This window comes from Trachinotus anak, unplaced genomic scaffold (assembly GCF_046630095.1).
Source record: "Trachinotus anak isolate AG129_WGS33_773 ecotype Australia unplaced genomic scaffold, CSIRO_AGI_Tana_v1 ptg000005l, whole genome shotgun sequence".
NCBI lineage: Eukaryota > Metazoa > Chordata > Actinopteri > Carangiformes > Carangidae > Trachinotus > Trachinotus anak.
In genome coordinates, this window is record NW_027273856.1 from 19,196,513 (window position 1) to 19,217,420 (window position 20,908).

Genomic DNA, 20,908 nt, shown 5'->3' on the forward strand with positions numbered 1-20,908 from the left:
AGGCATAAGGCAACAAGTCTTGCAGATTCCAGATAGACCTATCTAATGATTTCATCTTGTTGGTGCATACAGATTTTCAGTCAGTGCAAGATATACCATTTACAGAGAAAATCATGGAAGTGTTTTATGAAATGTAAAACAGCTTTGTCTTATAATGACTAGCAAATGTCAGCGTAAAGTCATTGTTGCTGTATTTCTGACGCAATTCAGTGAAAATATTGTAGAGTGAAAGACCAAACAGCCAATTACACTTTATGACAAATCAAATTAGTACAGAGTCGAGGAACAACGTTTTTCTCTAGCTTTTTTCTCGTTTGTCTGGTGAGCACAGCATTGACGTCTGCTGTATCAACCTCCCAGGCCCAAGTGGGCTTTGCGTTGGTGGAGAGCATGTCAGGTGTTACAGTCCCCATCTGATCCCACATGGACACATCCAGGTTCGGCCTTAACAAGTAGGGTTGTGTTGTACCACATACCTGCCTGTGCTTCGTAGCTGGTAGCAGTCTGGTTGAGAAGTGTCTGTAAGTGGTGTCCTGTGCACTGTCTTCCTGTGCAGCTTTGATATCCATTCTAAGAACCATCTTTCCCAATAATAATAATAATAATAATAATAATAATAACAATAATAATAATAATGAAGCACTCCAGTGTGTAGGATGACAAGTAAAAAGTTTTATTGCATCATATGATATGCATGTTAAACTAACCCCTTCCATTTCCTCTTGCTCAAAACCATTGTAACCCTCTGTGGTCCGTTGGCGGAAGTAGACTACAAATCCCGACGTGCATTTCGCCTATTGCCATAGCAGCGGGAAGTTGGTTTGGATCCCTCACAGTCATGGACAGTCCGAGTCGAGTGTTTGCCGCGATACTACCGGCTACAGGTCGTGGGTTCGCCGGTAATGAGAGAGAGCGGGGACTGGAAGCACGAACAGCCGGCCGACAGAGTCCCGGCAACCGTGTGAGGGAGGTCCAGGTCACGGGAACAGCCGAGGTTTGCTGTCCGGCGGACCGAGTGTGTGTTCGGGTCAGTGTGGGTAACAGCAAGGAGTCGGTCAACGAGGTGACCAACAGCGTTTCAAGGCGACTCGAATACATTTTACAGTCTCTAAGGTGAAAACACACTGAGCGGTTTCTACAGCAGCACAAGCAGAGGAAAAGTTTTGAGTGTAACAGAGAGTAACATTAGCCTAACATTAGCTAGCTGCTACATGTAGCGTCCACAGAGGTGGAGGCTGTGCTTCTTCAGTGTAAAATACCTCAGCTATAAGCACATCCTAATTTGAATGAAGTAAAAATACAGAAGCATTAGCAACAAGGGGACTCATCTTTAGTTCAAATGCTCACTAATCCTCTATTATGCTGTATGTCTGTATTATGTTATTGTGTTATTAATACTGTTGCATTAATGTGTCAGCAGCATTTAAATGTTGCATGTGGTCCTGACAAAGCTAATTCTAGCTACTTTATGCACTGATGGGTAGTTTAATCTGCATCATATGATAATATATTATGAGATGATCATGTAGTTTGTAGATAAAATCTTGTCCATCAGAGTAACAATGTGTCAATAACATGAAATGTACTCATGTAAAAGACAAGTTCATCAAAATTGCAGAAGCGCTGTACTTCAGTAGATGTACTTTCCACCACTGGTGGTAGCACTACTGAGAAGTACTCTGCTCAGTACTAGGGGTCCACTGAAGCATTACAGTGTAGTGTAGTATAGTAGTGCTCAAGTACTATAGAAACAGTGGTTGACAATAGAAACTGTTTTGGTGTAAATGGGCAGGCATCCAGTTAATGTCTCTAATACCACGTGTGCTCACTTCTTATGTTGTGTGAAATATCAGATTTTTTAATTTTGACATTCGTACATTCATTCATTCTACTTAGACAACATGGCATCAGTGAGCAAGACACCTCAGTGAGGAGGTTTCTCCACCGAGAGGCAGAGCTATATCACATGGATGCAGAGGTGGAGTATTTGGGCAATTATGGCTCAAATGTGTTATGATGCTGTTCATCTTTCATTGACCTTGCAGCATATATGTGTTGTCTCTGACAATGTAAGAAAATGCTCCCATAGGTCGTGGTCACTTTTTCAGATTTTGAGAAGATGGAGCGAGTATGTAGTGTCCTGCTGGAGAAGCTGGACAAGAGTGTCTGCGTGGGGACGCCACAGTTTTACCACAGTGCAGAATGCCTGAGCCAACTGAGGTAAGAAAAAAACAAAGCACACCTCTCCCCAGCACTGTGAAATCACAGCTGGACAGACCTCTCCTACCGTTTCTTGAAAGCATTATATTAGCGTGATGCAGCACTTGTTTGTTTGTGTTTTAGGAGGCGAGTGTGTGTGTCAGCAGTTGAAAATGCCCAGCTGAAGGCCTGCGAAGTCAGTCAGCTCCTGGGGCAAAGTCTGGGACCCCCCCTGCTGGTCAGAGAGGAGGAGACAAAGGAATGGAGGAATGAGGACGAGGAGTATGGAAGCAGAGGGCAGGGCGATACGACGCCCTCTCACCTTCCTTGTATACCCACAATCACTGCCTCCTCGCGGGTCTCTGTCTCCTTCAGCCTCAGAGACAGGAGCAGGAAAAAACTTTGAAGACATTTGTCACCGACTCATGAAACCAAAGAGCTGATTGTCACAGTTTAAAACTTTTTATTGCATAGCTGTGACTGATCAAAAGTGCAATTTTTTAAGTTTTTTTCCCCCCTTTTTGTACCTCAGCCAACACTTGAAAAAACATAAAGACAATAAAGATTGTCAAATCAATTTTGTCATTCCCAACATTCATCATGATCATTTAATTTAAACATGCCAACCATTCAAGTCTGTATTTTAAAAACCAGTGAAATATTTAAATCAACATTCGTTCAGCGTTTTTTAGACACATTAAATTAAAATACTGTATATTTGTACATCATAAAGAAATAAAGGTTGGACAACTGATTACATCTTTTTCATATGTCCCAACAGTCTCCAAATCCCCAACAGACACCCTCACATTGAGATCCAGCAAGGAGGGATCTGACAATCCCCTTGAGCTGTACAAAGCTTCGGAATTATGAAAACCCGGTCAGTACTTGACCACAAAACACCACGGTAGGAAGAAAATGAAACTGTCAGTTGGATGGATCTTTCAGACCGAGCAGTCAGGCATCATTGACCTCATCTTCAGGAAAGAGCTCTCTGAGCCAGGGCTGCATGACGAACCGCTCCCCATCGAAATGTGTGAAGTAATTCTCCAAGGTGGGAATGTCCGGCTAGAAACATCCAACAGTGAGTCTAAGACATATTCAGCGTGTGTGATTGTGTGTGTTTTATGTATGTGTGCTGCATTGCTCCAGTACTTACCCTCATCCCAGTGATGCGCTCGAGTTGTGTCTGAGGCAAATATGCAACTAACAGAGAGGAGGGCCCAGGCCCGCCGAACAGTACTTTGTAATGTGGCGTCTTCTCTGCTGCGATGCCCTGCATGCAAACACACAGTCACAGAACTCACAACTGGCACATTTTTAGGTTCCCAACCCATAAATACTGAGTTTGTGAAACAGAACATCAGTGGAGAAAGGAATAGTTGTGGCTACGAACCTCAGAGCTGGAATACATCTTGTTAATCCACTCTTGAGGGGCTCGCAGTTCAGGGTCCCAGCTCACCACCACCCCAACCATATGGCCCTTCCTCTCCAGCACCACCTCTCCGACTCGTAGAAACACATACGGAGGACGGGGGCTGCGCACTGTCTTGGATGCTGCAGGAAACAGGAAAAACAAGAAAGTTGTGAGAGACAAATCTGTCTTGTGCAACCTGAGTGAAACCACAGGATGTTTACCGTCTTACAGATGTGAGAAACTTTTCACTTGAACACATGAGAGCACAAAAAACCCCACTGATAATCTTCAAGACAGTCGGGGTGTCACTGTTTCAGATTAACTACACGTAAGACCAAATAAGTTCAGTCTTTTTGTAACATCATGAAAAATTTGTTTCACGCAGTCCGGATTATTTGTGAGCATAAAAACGAATAAAGGTTCATATAATTTGGTACACAGTGTAGTTCAGTTCAGGCATGTTACAAGGACAAAAGAATCTAAGCATAGAAATGGCAGAAAGGGGAATGGGAGATATGGCGCAAAACTGAAGTAGACATAAAAATGTAAGTTCATTTCTGTCGTTCTGAAAAATACTTGATATGGGAGGTGAAATTTCAGTGTACATATGCAGACACAAACCTCCAAAGAAGCCATGGTCGTTGTCATAAAGCATGGTCTCTACAGGAGGCAACATGTGTTCCTCTTCATCTCCCTGTCCCAAGCCAACCAGAGACCTGTGGAAAGCAGAAATAGTGTCAGTCTCCACATAAAATAAGTTGTGTGTTTGCTTCCTGTTTCTACAAGAACTTAAAACATTATTATAGGTCATTTTTAAAGTGAAGGGAATTCAAGCTTGAAAGAAAAAGATTATGCTTGGAGTATCAGAGCACATGCCTGAGCCTCAATCACAGTTGTTAATGGGACTCAAAACACTTAAACTCACTTGACATAGGACATGTGCTGGTTTGCCCAGTCCATCCATGCTGTGCCATTGAGGTATGACGCTCTCCAATCTTTCCAGACTCTCAGTAGCCTGAAACACCAAGGTTATTCATTACATCGACACAAGAACACGAGACAATTCCTTGATGGACTTTCTTATCATCATAGTATTTCTGTAGTGACTCAGTAATGCAGCTTGGGTCACCTAGTACAGAATCTAAGGCACATGGATGGATTTTTTCAGGACCGCCATCAATTTTCCAAAATATTTTCCCCAACTTCAGACGCGTTTTCTTTCTCACACAAAGTGGTGGCACCTTACCCTGACGCCCATATGATACAGATATGATACAGAAAAGACCTTCATTTTTTTTTTTTTTTAAATGCATGTTTATCCCACCCACCTTGTTGTTGCGTGGTAGCGCTGCGCCGCGCTGTGGCCGCTCCACCGGGAGATGAAGTACTGAGCGGGCAAACCGGAGAGCAGCAGCACCAGCTGCAGCACGGCGGGGCCCGTCAGCTGAGGCATGACCGCGCAGCTGGCCCCTGGGGATGGAAACACGCGTCAGGTGGATGTGGCAGGTGCGGGAGCCGCAACTACATCACATCAGTCCAAAGGATCTTTTTTTTTTTTTTTAAGCCACATCTTTAAAAGAAATCCCCACAAATGTGCGTTTTAAAAGTCGCAGCGCGGTCCTTCCAGTGTGAACGATGCCTGCAGCATGTCTTCGTCATGAGCTGCTTCAGTGACATAGTTCAGCCTCAAGTTATGAAAGTCATAAACGACATATGCTGCTGCGCAAACCTGAGGGAAAATGCAAGTAAGGTGAACGCTGTAATCGCCTTTGCTCACTCCACTCTTACCTCGTAGTAAAGTCCAGTCCTTCCTCCAACTATCTGCCACACATCGCCTCTGACGGAGTCCGTGTGCGCCCTGAAACCAGACCAACGTGACGCGGTTTCACTTCTCTCCTATTTACATAAACCACTCTCTCGCCCATGCCGCCACCACCTGTGTATTTACATTTTTTTTTTTTGGTCCAAATTGCTAAACTGGCAGTCCATCCAATCACCTCAGCCCACGGATCAACCCGCGGACCTTTCGCGGCTCGCCACGTCAGGACAGAGCCGAGCTCGCAGGTTCCGGGCGGGGAAGAGGTCTGGGCGCAGTTGCGCTTCGGCGACACAAGGTGGGAGAGTTGCTCATTCATGCAACAGTAGTGTCATGTGTAAACAGCTTGCATTATAGTATTACTGTATTTTATTTATTTTAGCGATCACAAAAAATAATCCAACCAACCAAAAAGTGCTTTTATTTCAAAAGAAAAACAACTTAAACGCTTAATTGGTTAAAAAAAAAAAAAAAAAAAAGAACAACTTGTTGCTTTGAAATTACCCCAAAAATTAACAGCAAGTAAAAGTGGATATGGAAACACAACTGTTTATTTACTTAAAATATTGGTATTAACTAACAGGACAGCAGTACTCCCCTACACATACATTCTAGCTTTATGCTTCTTTTTTGCATTAATTCTTTTATATATAAAAAGTATCCAAACTAACAAAGACATCCTCTTCAATCAGTTCACATGAAACAGACCCCTTACCCCTTCCCTTCCCGTTCTGTTCTTTACCCATCCCACGTCCCATTAAAACTTAAAAACGTCCCAAGATGCTTCCCAGTGGGCTCACATGCAGCCACTTCGCACTCACATTGTGACCTTTAACCTCTGACCTCCAACACTGTGATGCCTGGTCAGAGGCCATAAACAGCACAACTCTGCCACACATTAGCACGAGTCTGTGGTAAATGAATGCATGTGTCCATGAGCATCCAAATGCAGCATGGGTTTTGTAAAGTAAGAGGGCTGATCTGATCTGCTGTGTCAGGGTGAAAAGCACCGATACCAAAACCTCACGAGGTCCACTCTGTGACGCACTACAGACAGGGCAGGCAGGACAGATGTGACTGATGTGTATTTGAAAAGATAACAATAAATTAATGTACCAATTCTGGCTAATAACCAGCAACTTGCTTTTAAGGCCCCTTTGAAATGATTAGAAGTTGTATATTATTACTAATGGTTAAGGTAACCTGACCAGCAAAACTCAATCAGCTCTTTTACTTAGACACATTTAAAAAACACTGTGGGTGATCTCATTACAAGGAGGTGGTTGCAGACTATACAAGTTTAATGTCCACTTTCATACAACAAATGCATTCCTACTTTGATTTTATTTCAATGGGAAGTGAATGCACATCTCTCCCCATCCCATTATTAATTGGGAATACAATGGCTCCTACATAGCAGGCCAAGGATGCCATTAGGATCGTCCCTAATTCAAAATGGCTGGATCCTTGTTCAATATTCTGCAAACATTTGGGATTCTCAAGTATTGTGTGGTTTTTTTTTTTAGCTGGCTCATGTAAACATGTTTAAAAGTGAGCTCATATTTCTCTTATTTTGAGAAACCTGGGTGTAAAATGCTTTGCTTCCAAAATCTATTCATCGTGATAAACTGTGCATATATGTAAATATAATTATTGGTGATTGAGATAGAAAAGAAAAATGTGCCTATTGAAGAGTTTATAGATCAATTTTATGAATGAAAGTCATTAAAGAACACTTACAACCAACAAAATTGTTGCCCACAGAATAAGTGCGTTCCTGGGCAAAAATCAATAACGTACTATTTTGAAGAATCCCAATAATAAGATTTACTTTGATGTCAACAGTCACTTGTGGATCTCAGTTTGGAATAAAACTCTTCACATACACAATATAAACCAAGCATTTTTTAAACTGACTGAAAGTAAGTTTGTCAATTGTGTCTTTAAAGAACTGCAGCAGAGTATAAAACACCATTCCAACAGTACGACTCCACAGATCTGGCCACCGAAACACTGTCCTACATGGCAGGGACACAGACAGAAAACATTTGACACGGTATATGTGAAAGAGCTCGACACACTCACTGTGGAGACAGTAAAACTAAGCTAAAAAAAAACACATTCAAAAGCCATGTCCTAAAACTTCAGTGCCCAAAGACAGAATTTGGCATTGACTTATCCATAACAGAGAAACAAAAAAAAACAAAAAAACAGCAAAACAAATGATAAGCAGATGATATATGTTGAATAATATGTGACAAGGAAGACCTATGAAATGAATCAGGTGTATATAGATGCTACCATTCAGTTCTCCCCAGTCAACCCTACAAGTGTCAGATTTTGGCGTTCACTTGCAAAAACAGAAATATGTCAAAACTGGAGGCCGCCATCTTTATAAATTTAGTCCACTAGGTGTGTGTACAGAAGGGGAGAGTGACATAATATGTTTGTCTCCTGTCAGATTTTTAAGTCTTTTCTCTCTTCACAAAGCCTTCTGTCCAAGCCGGTCAGGTCCAGTCCAGTCCAGTCCCCGGAGTCCAGTTCTCTGAACCCAGCATTGAGCAGAACCACAAAGTCCAAAAAACAAAACAAAAGGCCCCAAAAGGAGAAACTGAGGATATTATGCCAGAGTAGCGAAGGCACACAATCAGAAATATGAATGTAAGACTAGTGTGTCTCTCTCTCTCTCTATCTCTCTCTCTCTCTCTCTTTCTCTCTCTCTCTCTCTCTCTCCGCTTTCTGTCCAAATTCTGTCCGAACCAGATTGATCTGGCTCCATCCTGTTTGCTTCAGGCATGAGAAAGTGCTAGAACATGTGAGACAGAATTGTGTGTGTGGGCATGTGTGTCTGTGTGTGTGTGTGTACGCATGTGTGTGGTCACCATAGAAACATATCAACATTTAAAAAGTTCATTTTTATATGTTAACAAGTTTAAAATACACAGGGTTATTCCCTACGACTGCATTGATAACCGGTCTGTGGTAAGTGCATCTCAAAGCTAGTCACCCAAAGCTCCGCTCTCCGTACCTTAGGTATAAACTGACGATAGGTTGATTATAGGATAATATATTGACATGAATAATGGTATGCTTACAACAACAGTAAAGTCTTTTTTTCAACTGCTATAAATACATTTCTTTGAGAGGTTTCACAACGATCAAACTGTATGCCACTGTTTGTACGCTGAAAGTGAATGACACGCTCCATTGTGTTGTAAAAAACACACACACTCCTTCAATTACACACACTCGCATAGTCACAACATAAGTTCATACACATACAGGCACATGTACTTTGCAGGGCAGAGTCCAAGCACACTTATACACACATGCACGCACACACACACACCAAAGACATAAAGGCACAAGGTATTGCTAATGTTGAGGACGCATTGAATCATGATCTATTTAAACATGTACATGACCCCTTTCACCCAACAGCTTCTACAAAAAAAAAGATGCTTCCTCTTTCTAATTAACATGCAAAAAAAACACACCCACACACTCCCACACACAACAATAGTAAACAAACCCCACTGATCTACAGTACCTACAAAAGGTACACCATTTGGTATTTTAGCGCAGACAGACACGCTCAGGTCAGCCAATGTGTAAGACTTCCAAAACAGAGAGCCGATCATTACGTACAAATCTTAGAAAAAGCTAAGAGAGGGTTGTATAAAAAAAGAACGGGAACAATGAAGACAGGGGCGAAAGATGTTGTCAGGCCAGCGGTCTGTAGTCCATCACAGACCTAACAATTTTAGCTCAGTGGGAGTCTTTCACCAACCCACCAGAGGCGTTTGAAAAGTTCTCAGGAATAGTAGGAGCAAGATAAGATGCATCCAGCTCTCATCGTGACTTTTTCAAGTACTAAAACTCTGTTCAACTACTGTTCTGCCCAGTCTGACACCAACAGTGTTTCAGGTCAGACAGGGGCGAAGAGTGGTTCAGTGGACAAGAGCCGCAAGACCACCGACACAGGAGTCAGCAAGCGTCCATCGGATCCAACATGGACCAATAATGTTAGAGGAGTTGGAACAAATGAACATGCGTTGTCTGAAAGCCAACGGTTGCCGTAGTGATGTGCTTACTGGGCCAAGAGGAGGGAGGATTGAACATGTCATTGCGCTGTTGTGTCTCTCCATAGCCACAGCTTCAAATAGCAGCAGATGAACCAGCGGCTGCCCAGACGCACACACACATACACGCACACAAATGCATCCAACACTAAGCACGACTTCCTAAACTTAGGCCCCTACTCCTCCAACGCATAAATGAAGAAATCTAAATCTCTCAAGATTTCTTTTCTGCCAGGACAGTCAGCCTCCTCCTCCTCACATCCTGCGAATCTGTTCTGTTACCAGCCTATAAGGTTGGCTTTGGCCTTTTCTGTCAGCTTGCGGACACGCCCCTTAGAGGAGGTGCCAAAGGTGATTGATGAGTCCTCAAACAGCAGCTGCCTCTGCTCCTCCTCAGAGTCCTCTTCCATGTACCAGGCTGACCGTCGCCCCTGGTTGCGGGTACGCATGGACCCTCCTGCGCCATCCCCTCCCTCCTCCTTTGGAGACTCTTTGCGATTGGATCGTTGAGGAGCAGTCTGCGGAGGAGGGGTGACCTCCTCGTTGCCTCTCCTGCTGCTCCTCCTCAGCGGTGAGGGCTCAGGTGACTCAGCAGAAGGAGTGGATTCATCAGTTCTTACCACTCGGGGCCGGCCGCGCCGTCTAGGCGTCAATGCCATGCCAGAGTCCGACAGTACAGATGTTTCCTGCGCGGAAGACGTCCCGCCTTCATCGCCCGTGGATTGGTCGAGCTCATCGTCAGGGGTGGAGCTCCTGCGGTTACCACTCCTTCTCATCTCCTCCAGTTCCTGCTTGCTCTTCCTGCCTCTCTTCTTGCCAGGAGGGCGACCTCGGGGTCTGGAGGGGCTCGCTGGGGTCGTGACTTCTGGAGGACTCACGGGTGGATCCATTCTGGATTTACGACCCCTCCTCCCCACACCCAGGGTCACATGACTACTGTGGCCATTCAGGTGGACAGTGCTCTGAGATGAAGGGCTGGCAGGAGAGCCTGAGTGGGAGGACATTTATTCACAACATCAGTAGCAGGCAGGTGACAGTAAATACTTAATTTATAACATTAATCATAAACCTGAGCATCACAGCTGAATGACACCATCTCTTACCTGGAGTGAGTCGTACTGGAGTCCTGAGTTTCCGCCGGGTGCTTCCTCCACCGCTACTTTCTGCGGCTGGAGAGGGTGTCACCTTTTCAGAAGCTGGTGGCGTTGAAGCCGACACAGAGTTATGAGCCCTCAGCGAACGCGTAGACTCTGAAGGTGGTAAAGAGATAAATTGTGCAACAAGTTGTCATCAGCTCCATATTTAACATACAGACTTTTCATCTTTCTCTCAGCAAGAAAAGCGTATTTCCCAACCTGTCAAACTACTCCTGTAAAATAAAAAATGCTTTAGTTTCGTTTCTCACCTGCTGTGCTCTGTGTGTTGCTTGTGGCATTATGTGAGGACGAAGAGGCAGGTGGTGAGTGTGCTGAATGGCGTGCTGCACTTCGTGTTCGCCCTGCAGCCGGTGTATCCGCCTTCCCGTTGACCAGCTGGGGGGGCTGTTTAATGGGGACACTCTGTCTCTGGGAGGAAGGTCGTGAAGGAGCTGGCGATGGCTCCCTTTTTGTGGTCACCCTGGATGATACACGCCTCTTCCTCTCTGGGCTAGAGACGCAGGATGGGAAGGAAGAATACAAAAGATCAAACCTAATGCACCAAAAGAGCTTCAAAATCTAAAATAGGATGTCCTTCCTTCTACCTGGATGCAGTGCTGCTTGTGGGAGACTCGCTCCTCCTCCTCCTCCTCTTCATGGCGTGCCGTGTCTGTCTGTCCGTAGTGTGTCGCGTCTGTCTGTCTGTGCCCTGTCGGTTCAGTTTATCTGTCAGGCCGTGGATGGCCTTGTAGTCCGCCAAGATGGAGCTGACATGCTCTTCAAACAGCGCAGAAAGCCTCAGACTCATACTGTAGATCTGGAGACACAATAAAGGATACACCAAAATCAATGCTCATACTTAGAAAGAGAGGCTGATTTCAGGATTTTATTTTATGGACCCATCAAAGTTTGACACTGGGTGCAATAGAAGACATTAAACTGTATGTGTTTTGGTTTCAGTGAGCGCATGCAGGTGTATGTGTGTGTGTCTGTGCATGCGTGTCTCACCCGAGATTTCTTACTGGGCGTGTAAGCTTTGGAATTGCTGAAAATGAGCCGGACATCTTTGCAGAGCTCAATGGGAGACTGGTACTTTCCCTCTGTTAGCGTGTTGAGAACGGTTCCAAAGTCCATTGGACAGTCAACTATTTGCAGGTAGTCCTAGGAGAAGCAGAGGGAAGTTGGGATATTTCAATTACTGGTTTCAAAAGATGTGAACAGAATAAGGAGCAGACAAGAGGAAGACAGAAAGGGTAGAGAAGCAAGAGATTAAGGGGATTTGAGGTTTCATTTTGGGTGGACTGGAAAGAACCTGATACAACAGTGAAAGAATCCCACCCTCCTTCTGTTAACACGAGAACTCCAGCCAACTGAGGCCCTGAGTCTGTTCACATTGTTTCTCCTTCACAACTTGTACATCCATTCGATTTGGTCTTCATTTCAAATGCTGAGTGGAGAGGCTTATTCTTCAGATCAAACAATTCCCTCACCTCAGATAACACTCCTTGTGTAATTGAATTGTAGCCACTTATGCCCCAGACAGACTGTGCAGAAAGACTCAAGGACCAAATGCAAATCAATCTGAGCCTAATGGAAATTCACAATGAGCTAAATTCAAATCACAACCAGAGGAGTTTGGTATGTTTCTGAGATGGTAGAGTTCACACATGTTCACCATACTTAATAAAGAAAGTAAGACTTTTGTTGCATATGTACCGGGTACTCCTGTAGGTCCACAGGTTCTCTGAAGGGCTCTGAGTCTTCACACTGAAAGATCAGGTCCAGCAGCTCCTTACAGCGCCCCCTCCATGCATGAGGGTCGTACGAAGGAGGTCTGGTTCGCAGTTGGCGCTGCATAGGTCGACGGCCCTGCATAAGAAATGACAATATGTTCAACCGTACTAGCTGATACAAAACAGCCTGCTCATCTTTTGACTGCTGTCTGGCATGTATGGGAACACACTGGTGCTGTGAGATATGTTACCCTGTGGTTTCGTGTGGACGTTCCAGGAGTATTAGTATCTTCGTCCTCCTCCTCCTCATCCTTCATAGAATAAGGGGGAAAAAAATTATAAAGGTAATGTACTCTGCTAAGCTCATGTATTAGAGGCTGCTCTGTAAATACAGTATTTCATTATTTCAAATACTTGCTGCCTTTTAAGTATAAGGTTTTATGCATTATATTGTCTTTCAGCTGCCAAACTAGTTCTATTGAAAGCACAAATCAGATTAAAGTGACTACTCTCCTGCCCTATGAGGCTGAAACACGGTGCATACATTATTTCGCCAAAACTGAGTCAAGACCAGAATGTGACTTTTTGACTTTTTATTTTACCAATAATTACATTATTAAGCCACAACAGCTCTGTCACAAAATGCTAATTAGACTGCCAAAACAAGACAGCTATTGCTATATCAAGTGAAAGCTATCTAGCCCTAGCTAAAACTAAAATTTGTTTTTTCCTGAGCCCTGTTTATGTCCAATTGAAAATTGATACATTTGATGAATAGACATCTTGGTAATTCAGTTTTTATCACACATAACCAAATCACATAATATAAGTAAAATTAACAGCTGAACAAGTTTTTCTCAAAGATAATTAGCTTAGCAGAGTATAGCAGTAACTGTGATCTATCATGTGATCTAAAGTAGTTAAGTTTGGTTTAAATTGCACAAAATGAAGGCATTAACTGGTACAAACTTTTGTAACATACACCTGTTACACAGTTTAAAACTTTAAACCTTTTTTTTAGCTTTGTTGTTTCTGTAATCACTGCTAGCAGCGTTTTAAAATATAATTACTATTGTCATCAAACTTGTGTGGCAGTGTTTTTCATTTCACATATCAAATTGGCAGCATTTTGAGGGAGGAATAAAGACATTTGTGTACAGGAGTGAAAGGGAAAGGGAAAGAAACCAATTGCAACAACATGTTAAGGATTTTACGACAAATGTAAAAACAGATATATGGAAACACACCTCATCTTCAGAGTCAGAGAAGGTTGCCTTCTTCATACTTTTGTAGAGAGGCATGATGTCTGTCAGACTTTGGTCCCTGAAGAAGAGCAGAAATGAATTCACATGTGACAGTGCAAATCTCATTTAAGATGAAAATATGGAAATTGTATTAGCTGTTAACAATGTGCAATGTCAATTATCTGTAACAAAATCTAAATAGTAGTTAAAGTCATCAGTTTAAAGCATGATACTTTTTTGATTCACTGAACACCATTTTGTTAAGACACACTGACATACAGGGTTTTAAATGAATGGTACTATACATTTCACACACTCACTTAATAAATTGCAGCATGAGGTCAGAGACAAACTTGGCGGTAGTGACGATGAATGATCCTGGCTCGTTGAACGTTTGGGCGTTGTGTTCAATATAACGAACCTCCCACATCAGAGAGGACAGTCGTCTGAAAGTAAAATACACATTTGCAGAATTTGTTTTTAATTCTCTCTCTTACATACACACAATATGTATCTTCTGCCAACTGTTTCGCTCAAACACAACCTGATGTGAGTTACCTATAGAAGCGGTTCACCAGCCTTTGTCGGATAGTGCTGAGGTCAGTGACGTAGGCCACTACTGTGCAGTACGTGGGGTAAGCCTGGAGGTCCACTGGAAAGGCAAATGGCGCTGCCACATCTAAGGGTAGCGAGTTTTGTTGGTGGATAGAAGACAGGTTAAGAGGGGATTATTACTGGCACACATTAGCTGTAACAGGCAAGCCTTTAGTACTACTCAGAACAAATACAGCTTCAAGATGACAGAGGAAAAGGAAGAAGTTGTGATGACTGTCAACAACAAAATGGCAGGGTGGTATGAGGATGTATGTGTAATCAATAAATAGCTTACATGATGAAGTGCAGTAAGGATGCAGATAACATAAGGGAGGAGGGGCTATTTAACAAAGGCGGAAATCCCTAAAAGAACCTGTGTATATTGGATATTACAACAGCAATATGAACTCTTTTGCTAAAGATTTTCCAACCTATTCTAAATATTCCTACCTAAATGTAGACGTTCAAAATGCACCTAAAGGAGTTATTATAAATCCTGTCCTGTGGGCCAACTGCAGCATAAAGCGTAGGAGTAACAGGGAGAGATCTAGAAGGATTAAGTGTGCTGGCCGTTGGTACTTGTGTGTGTTTTTTTCCACAAAGCGTCACTAGAGGGAGCCCTCAGACCAGCTTTCTACCACTGGGAGGATTGCAGTAACACAAAGTCTGTGCTTAATATGACATTACATCACTTAACAGGAACTCAAGCAAGCACCTCAATATCTGGCTCAACCTGTTAGCAGCTTATTCCTTTTAACATATGATCCATGGCCCTGCTGGGCTCAGGCTGATGAGCTCAGAGTGGTGACTCATGTTGTGTGTAGTCATGCTGCTGCCTCTTTACAAGAAATGTGCCCTCGTGGTTTAACTTCACATCCCTCCTAACATGACATAAGTGGCCTTATTTTCACAGGGGCTTGATGACGCCATACCAAGTGTGCAGAGCTGGTCGATGGCTTTGATGATGCGTTCGCATTCCTCTGCGCGTGTGCGGCAGCCCCATTCCCCGTCCAGAGGGACATACAGCAGCTCCTTCTGCTCGTCCTCTATCAGCGGGACGCTCATGCCCAACTCCTCTGGGAACGTGGCTACACAAAAAAAAAAGATTGAAAAAAATGTTCAAACTGTAAAAAAAAGCTGAATTTTTACATTGTTAAGAAAGAAATAGTTTGTGCGTATGTCTGAATTGTGTGTGCACCACAGTGTGGGTGTATTTTAGACGACTCACCATCATCAGGGATTGGCTCCATATCCCAAGGACTCATCTTCTCCGTGTCTCCATTATCCCAGCTGGATGGGAAATAGTGCTGATATGAATCATCCACATTCATCACATTGTAGTCTTTGTGCTTGTCATTTCTTTTCTTTTTTACATAGGTGATAAGCAGCATTGCAGGCGCTGACATTCCTCTCCCACACCCTAGCCTGGATGTCAGTCTCTAGTGAAGTTTTTCAAGAGACGAAAAAAATAACTCGGACAAACAAAACACAGGACAGTGCCAGTTGGAGTCACTGCACATATCAAATCCAAACTGTCATCCAGGATACTTCTATCAAGCTCTTTGACTGATTCAAGCCATGAAGTGTCTATGCTGTTAATGAGCATCATGAGAATAGGTGTCAATGGCATAATCTCAGGCAGTTTTTGTCCAAGCAGACGAATCCCTGCTACATGTGAACTATTTTAATGAAACTATCTGAGATTCCATATTCTGTGTGTGTGTGTGTGTGTGTGTGTGTGTGTGTTCTGTAGAAAGTCTGGCCTTGAAATCATTAAATTCTTGGATTTCCTAAGATACTTTGTACCAAGAGAGTGACTGTACAGTGGGAACTGAGACAAAGTCTTCACACTTCAGTGATTCTTAAAAGTCAATCTCAAAATTTCAAGTGAAATTTCACAGGACTGTAAAGTCACAGAACTTACATAATTAAATTGTTGATAAAAATGTTCCCTTTGAATTAAGCAAATTAGTGCTGCACAATTATGCATAAAACAAGAATAATGATATGCTCATGCTCACAAAGATTATAATCTTCCATCCATATTTCCTCTGTAACCTTCCTGTATTTTTTATAGTTTTATCATATTGCATTTCACTGTGCAGTGTCAAGGGGCTGAGAACATTTCTGACATTAACTTGCAGTGCTGCAACGATGGCAAAAACATCATGTCAGATATATAACTTCGACTGTCATCATCACCTTTGAAACTGAAAACAATATGACACTCTACTTCCTTTTCCTCACCACCACCATGTTTCCTTAGTTTTGTTTTTATCTCTGCTCCTTCTGCCTGTGCACAGTTTGTGGGGTCACAAGGGGTAATGCAGTCTTTTCATTTGTTCATGCAGCTCACACAGAAATTAGGAACATTTGGTAACTGCAACTTTTATGTGATCAGACCTGCAACCCGACTGCAAACAGAGATGTGGTCATACCAGACATTGTAGCACTGGAACAGGCTGTCAGGATACTGGGGCTGGTACGGCTCCTGGCTCTCAATAGTCCCAAACCACCAGGCATCATCAATCACTGACCGAAACCTGTCACCTAAAGACATCACAGGAATATTTAGGTCTTCACAAAAAAGGGATGCAGACTTTATAAATTGAGCTAGAATATCTATGTGACATACTGTATATTTTATATTCAAAAACTGCACGTGTTTCTAGTTAGTCTGGCTTATTCACACAGCAAAGGCAAAATTGGCTGACCTATACTCCACTGTCTCTTTCTGGCATTGTCAAACTGCTGCCGCAACACCAGGAAGTCGATTACATCAGGCATGTCATGATATCTAAAACGACAGAAACATTCACCAATTACAACAACACACCAACAAAACAATTAATATAACATCCATATAGACATTGTACAACAGATCAGGAACATGCAATTTGTAGATAAATGTTTTATGAGGCCTGTCTTTTCTTGTGTCAAGAGGAGAATTAATTTAAACTGTACCGAACAGATTACTTAGCAGAGAGAGAGTTTCACATTCAGCACTGAAAATCTGCACGTTGGTGGAAAAAGTTTATATAAGTACAGGATGTAACACTTAAAGCGGCACATGTGCCACACAAGAAGTGGCAGCGCTTCATTTTAAAAGATGGGATGTTTGATATGCAGTGCAATCTTTACACATCTGTGCTGCTGAGGCTCTTGGGTGAAGAGAAAGCGAGAGGGGCACTTACTTCATAGAGAAGGATCCTCCAGTCAGTTTGCCAGTGTCGGGGTCCAGAAAGGAAAGCTTCAGACAGCACAGCGTGGGCAACCCGACCTCGTACTTGATGCCAACTATCTTCATCAGCTCCTGCTCCTGAACGCCAAAAATGAAAACAACAAATGACACAAGCTTCTCAGGAAAGATCTTTTACACACCCTGGAATCTTAGCAAAGTTCAACACACTACTTTTCACTTAGATAGATTTTCTTTTCCAAGTTGCATTGCTCCAGTCGTTTTTTTCCAACTGAGAAAAAGTGAGACTGGAGACAGATGCTTTAGCACTGCCATGCCTGGTCTTTCAAATTACAAAAAAAGATACAGAAGAGAGCGCTGCATTTCACACACTATAGGCAACACAATCGCAAAGATGCACATTCTGCCTGCAATGCATTATGGTCTGCCGTCTGCACAGAAATTGCTATTTCTGCCTCCACACATGGAAAAGAACTGAAGAATACACCAAGTGAAAATATAACCTCATAAGCTGCTGCTTTTAAGAAAAGTGTCTGAAAGAAAAAGATGTTTCTTATAGAGGGATGAAACTTTGCACTCAGCAGACATTTGTCTTTTAGTGGAGGGACATTTTTAGGACAGGAAAAAGGATTAAAGTCCACCTGAGAGTGAAACTAGTCTAGTGTCTGTGATGAAGAAGAAGTGCCAGTAGGAGTGTTGCTTGCTTGCTAGCTGCTGTGACTGTGTGTGTGTGTGTGTGTGTGTGTGTGTGTGCTGGATTGTTGAAAACAATAACATAGCATTGAATGCTAACATCATTGAAGGTTGCAGCTATGTGTCCTTAGGAAGACTGTATGTCATTTGTTCATCTCTAGTGCGCTGCCCTTTGTAGCCATTACTTTGAAAATTCAGCGCCCTTAAAAAGAGAAATGTCACTGAAAATATCACACACCAAAAATGTCATGTTAGATCACAAAACAGGACCCGGCATCATTTGTTTGCTGCATATTCATCAGAGAAGTAGAGAAAAATTACCTAAGAGTTTTTCGCTGTTATTTGTATGTTCTTAAAGGCCACAGTGAGTCTCTATCAGAAAGTGACAAGATGGGCCGGGGCTAGCTGGTTAGCATGCTAACTTCAGTGGAAGAAAATACGTAACAGAAACAACAGTTAACACTGGTGTTGGTGAGTAAATGAATGAAGTTTGATGCTGAATTTATAATGTTTTTTCTAGACTGATGAGTAAACAGCTGTTAATGCTAACATTAGCTAGGTAGCAATAGCAAAACTAACAAATGAATGAACTAACTTAATGAATGTCATCAACTTAATTGTCCAAGAATAGTTCCTCTGTGTGAAGCCTGTATTTTGTTACATGGCTCTACAGTGACATTTTATTATAAGCTTCTCCTCAGTGGTTTTGGACGCACAAGTGAAGAGACAATATAAATCTCCAGAAACATGGGATGTAAAGAGCGATGTCTCTCTTCACAGAGTCTTAAATCCATCTTTGTCAAAGTGTTCCTTACCCGCAGCTCCATCTTGTGCCAGGGCTGCTTCTTAGGATTGATGCTGTAAATCTTTTTCTGTTTGGCCATCTCCACATAGGCTTCGTGACCCTGTCTGAAGTAGTATACCTGCACACACACACACACACACACACACACACATACGTCATTTCACATACAAAACAGAACGTGGCACCTTTAAGCATATCTTCTGCATTTTTCTGGTACTTTGTGCAACTTATTTATAAGACATGTTTAGCTGCTGGGAATGCAAATGTCAGGTCGTGTGCCCTTTGTTTTTCAACATGTCATGAGTTTTATAGCCCCCACGGGGCTTTGATGAAGACCTCCAGTCCTGTTGCTACGTAAAACACAAGCCTGTGTTTTTGGTGTGAGCAGACCACATGGTTAAGATTTGGTGTGGGCACTGTAACAGAAACAGGCGGCCTGTACCTCGTCTCCCATCTGGGGTATGTAAGGACATCTCCGAGGGACCGTGTCTGTGATCCAGGCAGAGGGAAGCCACTCCTCCAGAGTCAGCCCTTGCTCCTGAAGCTCTGCCCTCTGAATGACACAACACAATAAACACTCAGTAACAGTTCATGCAAAATGTTGAGGTTTTGAATAATAATATGAATCATTTAATAACAGTAATTGAATAATATTTTCCTGTTTTCCAAATGTACGAAGATTCTGCATTTATGTAAGGACCTGCACTTTGGTAGTTGTCATGATCCTCCCCTAGTGTGTCTGTCTATTATTACTAGTAAAGTGGAAACTGCTTATAGTGATCACAGTTGCCATTATTATTATTATATTATTATTATCATTATTATCATCATCATTATTACAATTTTTTTCCTTTTTCTTTATCTCGCCCACAGATTACCATGAAGATGACATTTGTACATTTATTACATGAAGATAAAGTAACAGATAGCTTCAGTATTTACTGACTTGAAGATAAAATAACACCAACTACACAGCGGCTCTCTCCTGCTCGAGGCCTTATCTGGATGGTCAGGGTGACCATCACACTCCACTCATCTAACACACCTGCTGCTGTGAGAGAGCAGGGACAATAATTGCGCACTGTAAAAGTCCCAGAATGTGAACGGAGCAGAAACAGGAGGCAAAATATATCAGACACACTCAGACACAGTGAACTGATGTTGGGAGATCAGGCCGGGACGGTGGTTACGGGTCGTTAAACACTGTGGCTCCAAATAAGTTAGAAGAGCGCCTCAGCACGTGACAGCTTAAAGTAGGAGGTTACAACAGTTTAAAACTTTTTTCCCTATGTAAAGACACAAAATGAACACTGTGAGCCAACTACTTGATTACTGTAAGAAAATTATTAGCATTTGTATATGAATGAGTCTGTCCAAGCTTCATGATCCATATAAGCAGTTGATCACTATAAGTGGTTTCCACTGTATCTCTTATGATTATGCCTAATTAATGGCCAAGGCTGTAATTTATGTAAAGTGCCACTTTTACATCATCAAATTATTAAATCTCCTTATAATCATTCTAATTGAACACTTATTTGTGCAAACAGCTGATGGGTAATAACTCTGAATCACACAGTTACTTCACTCATCCTTCTTCCTGTCACTACAAGGAGGAAATTTTAATTTTGGTCATTACCTTCCTCTTCTCCTTTGGCTTCTTCTTCTTTGGTAATGCGCCGTCTTTGTCTGGTTTGTCTTTTTTTCTCTCTTTCTTCCCGTCTCTCTTCTTCTCTCCGTCCTCCTCAGAGCCGCTGCTCTTCTTTTTCACTTTAACGCTCTTCTTGGGCGGCTCAAGGTTGATCCCTGCGTCTGCTGTCCAGTCAGAGTAATCGCTGGAGTAGTCACTGCAAATACGTCACAGCACAAAGATTAAACACACAAACGTATCTGCCTGTTTACAATGTATGATTTGCATATGGGGCGAGCATGTACATGCAAGAGATAGATGACATGATAAATGTGTGTGATATACTGTATGTGCATCTTA

The 20,908-nt window shown here is 42.6% G+C and overlaps 3 protein-coding genes across 4 annotated transcripts in view; 1 reads left to right on the forward strand and 2 right to left on the reverse strand.

Annotated features, from left to right (window-relative positions):
• Positions 1-814: 814 nt before the first annotated feature.
• On the forward strand, positions 815-2,605 carry irak1bp1 (interleukin-1 receptor-associated kinase 1 binding protein 1). Its single transcript, XM_071478724.1, has 4 exons — positions 815-1,113; positions 1,897-1,978; positions 2,090-2,220; positions 2,344-2,605. Exons 1-4 carry the CDS (start codon positions 839-841, stop codon positions 2,603-2,605), a joined length of 750 nt encoding a protein of 249 aa, XP_071334825.1. The 5' UTR covers positions 815-838.
• Positions 2,606-2,642: 37 nt separating this feature from the next.
• Positions 2,643-5,659, reverse strand: LOC139621840 (uncharacterized). Its single transcript, XM_071478726.1, has 7 exons — positions 5,405-5,659; positions 4,945-5,086; positions 4,542-4,631; positions 4,238-4,332; positions 3,596-3,756; positions 3,359-3,475; positions 2,643-3,267 (listed from the first exon to the last, which is right to left on the reverse strand). The coding sequence occupies exons 2-7, from the start codon at positions 5,067-5,069 to the stop codon at positions 3,157-3,159; spliced, it is 699 nt and encodes a 232-aa protein (XP_071334827.1). The 5' UTR covers positions 5,070-5,086; positions 5,405-5,659; the 3' UTR covers positions 2,643-3,156.
• Positions 5,660-5,830: 171 nt separating this feature from the next.
• phip (pleckstrin homology domain interacting protein) overlaps positions 5,831-20,908 on the reverse strand; it is a 37,960-nt gene continuing 22,882 nt past the window's right edge. For both annotated transcript variants that reach the window (XM_071478722.1, XM_071478723.1), the window contains 18 exons: positions 20,558-20,765; positions 19,361-19,471; positions 18,929-19,036; positions 17,416-17,540; positions 16,936-17,018; positions 16,660-16,771; positions 15,450-15,511; positions 15,154-15,309; positions 14,186-14,306; positions 13,948-14,073; positions 13,631-13,706; positions 12,635-12,694; positions 12,367-12,519; positions 11,659-11,811; positions 11,256-11,467; positions 10,920-11,161; positions 10,618-10,764; positions 5,831-10,502 (listed from right to left, as the gene is read on the reverse strand). In XM_071478722.1, the coding sequence (XP_071334823.1) occupies positions 9,793-10,502; positions 10,618-10,764; positions 10,920-11,161; positions 11,256-11,467; positions 11,659-11,811; positions 12,367-12,519; positions 12,635-12,694; positions 13,631-13,706; positions 13,948-14,073; positions 14,186-14,306; positions 15,154-15,309; positions 15,450-15,511; positions 16,660-16,771; positions 16,936-17,018; positions 17,416-17,540; positions 18,929-19,036; positions 19,361-19,471; positions 20,558-20,765 (2,965 nt within the window). In that variant the 3' untranslated portion in view covers positions 5,831-9,792. The remainder of the gene's footprint in view (positions 10,503-10,617; positions 10,765-10,919; positions 11,162-11,255; positions 11,468-11,658; positions 11,812-12,366; positions 12,520-12,634; positions 12,695-13,630; positions 13,707-13,947; positions 14,074-14,185; positions 14,307-15,153; positions 15,310-15,449; positions 15,512-16,659; positions 16,772-16,935; positions 17,019-17,415; positions 17,541-18,928; positions 19,037-19,360; positions 19,472-20,557; positions 20,766-20,908) is intronic.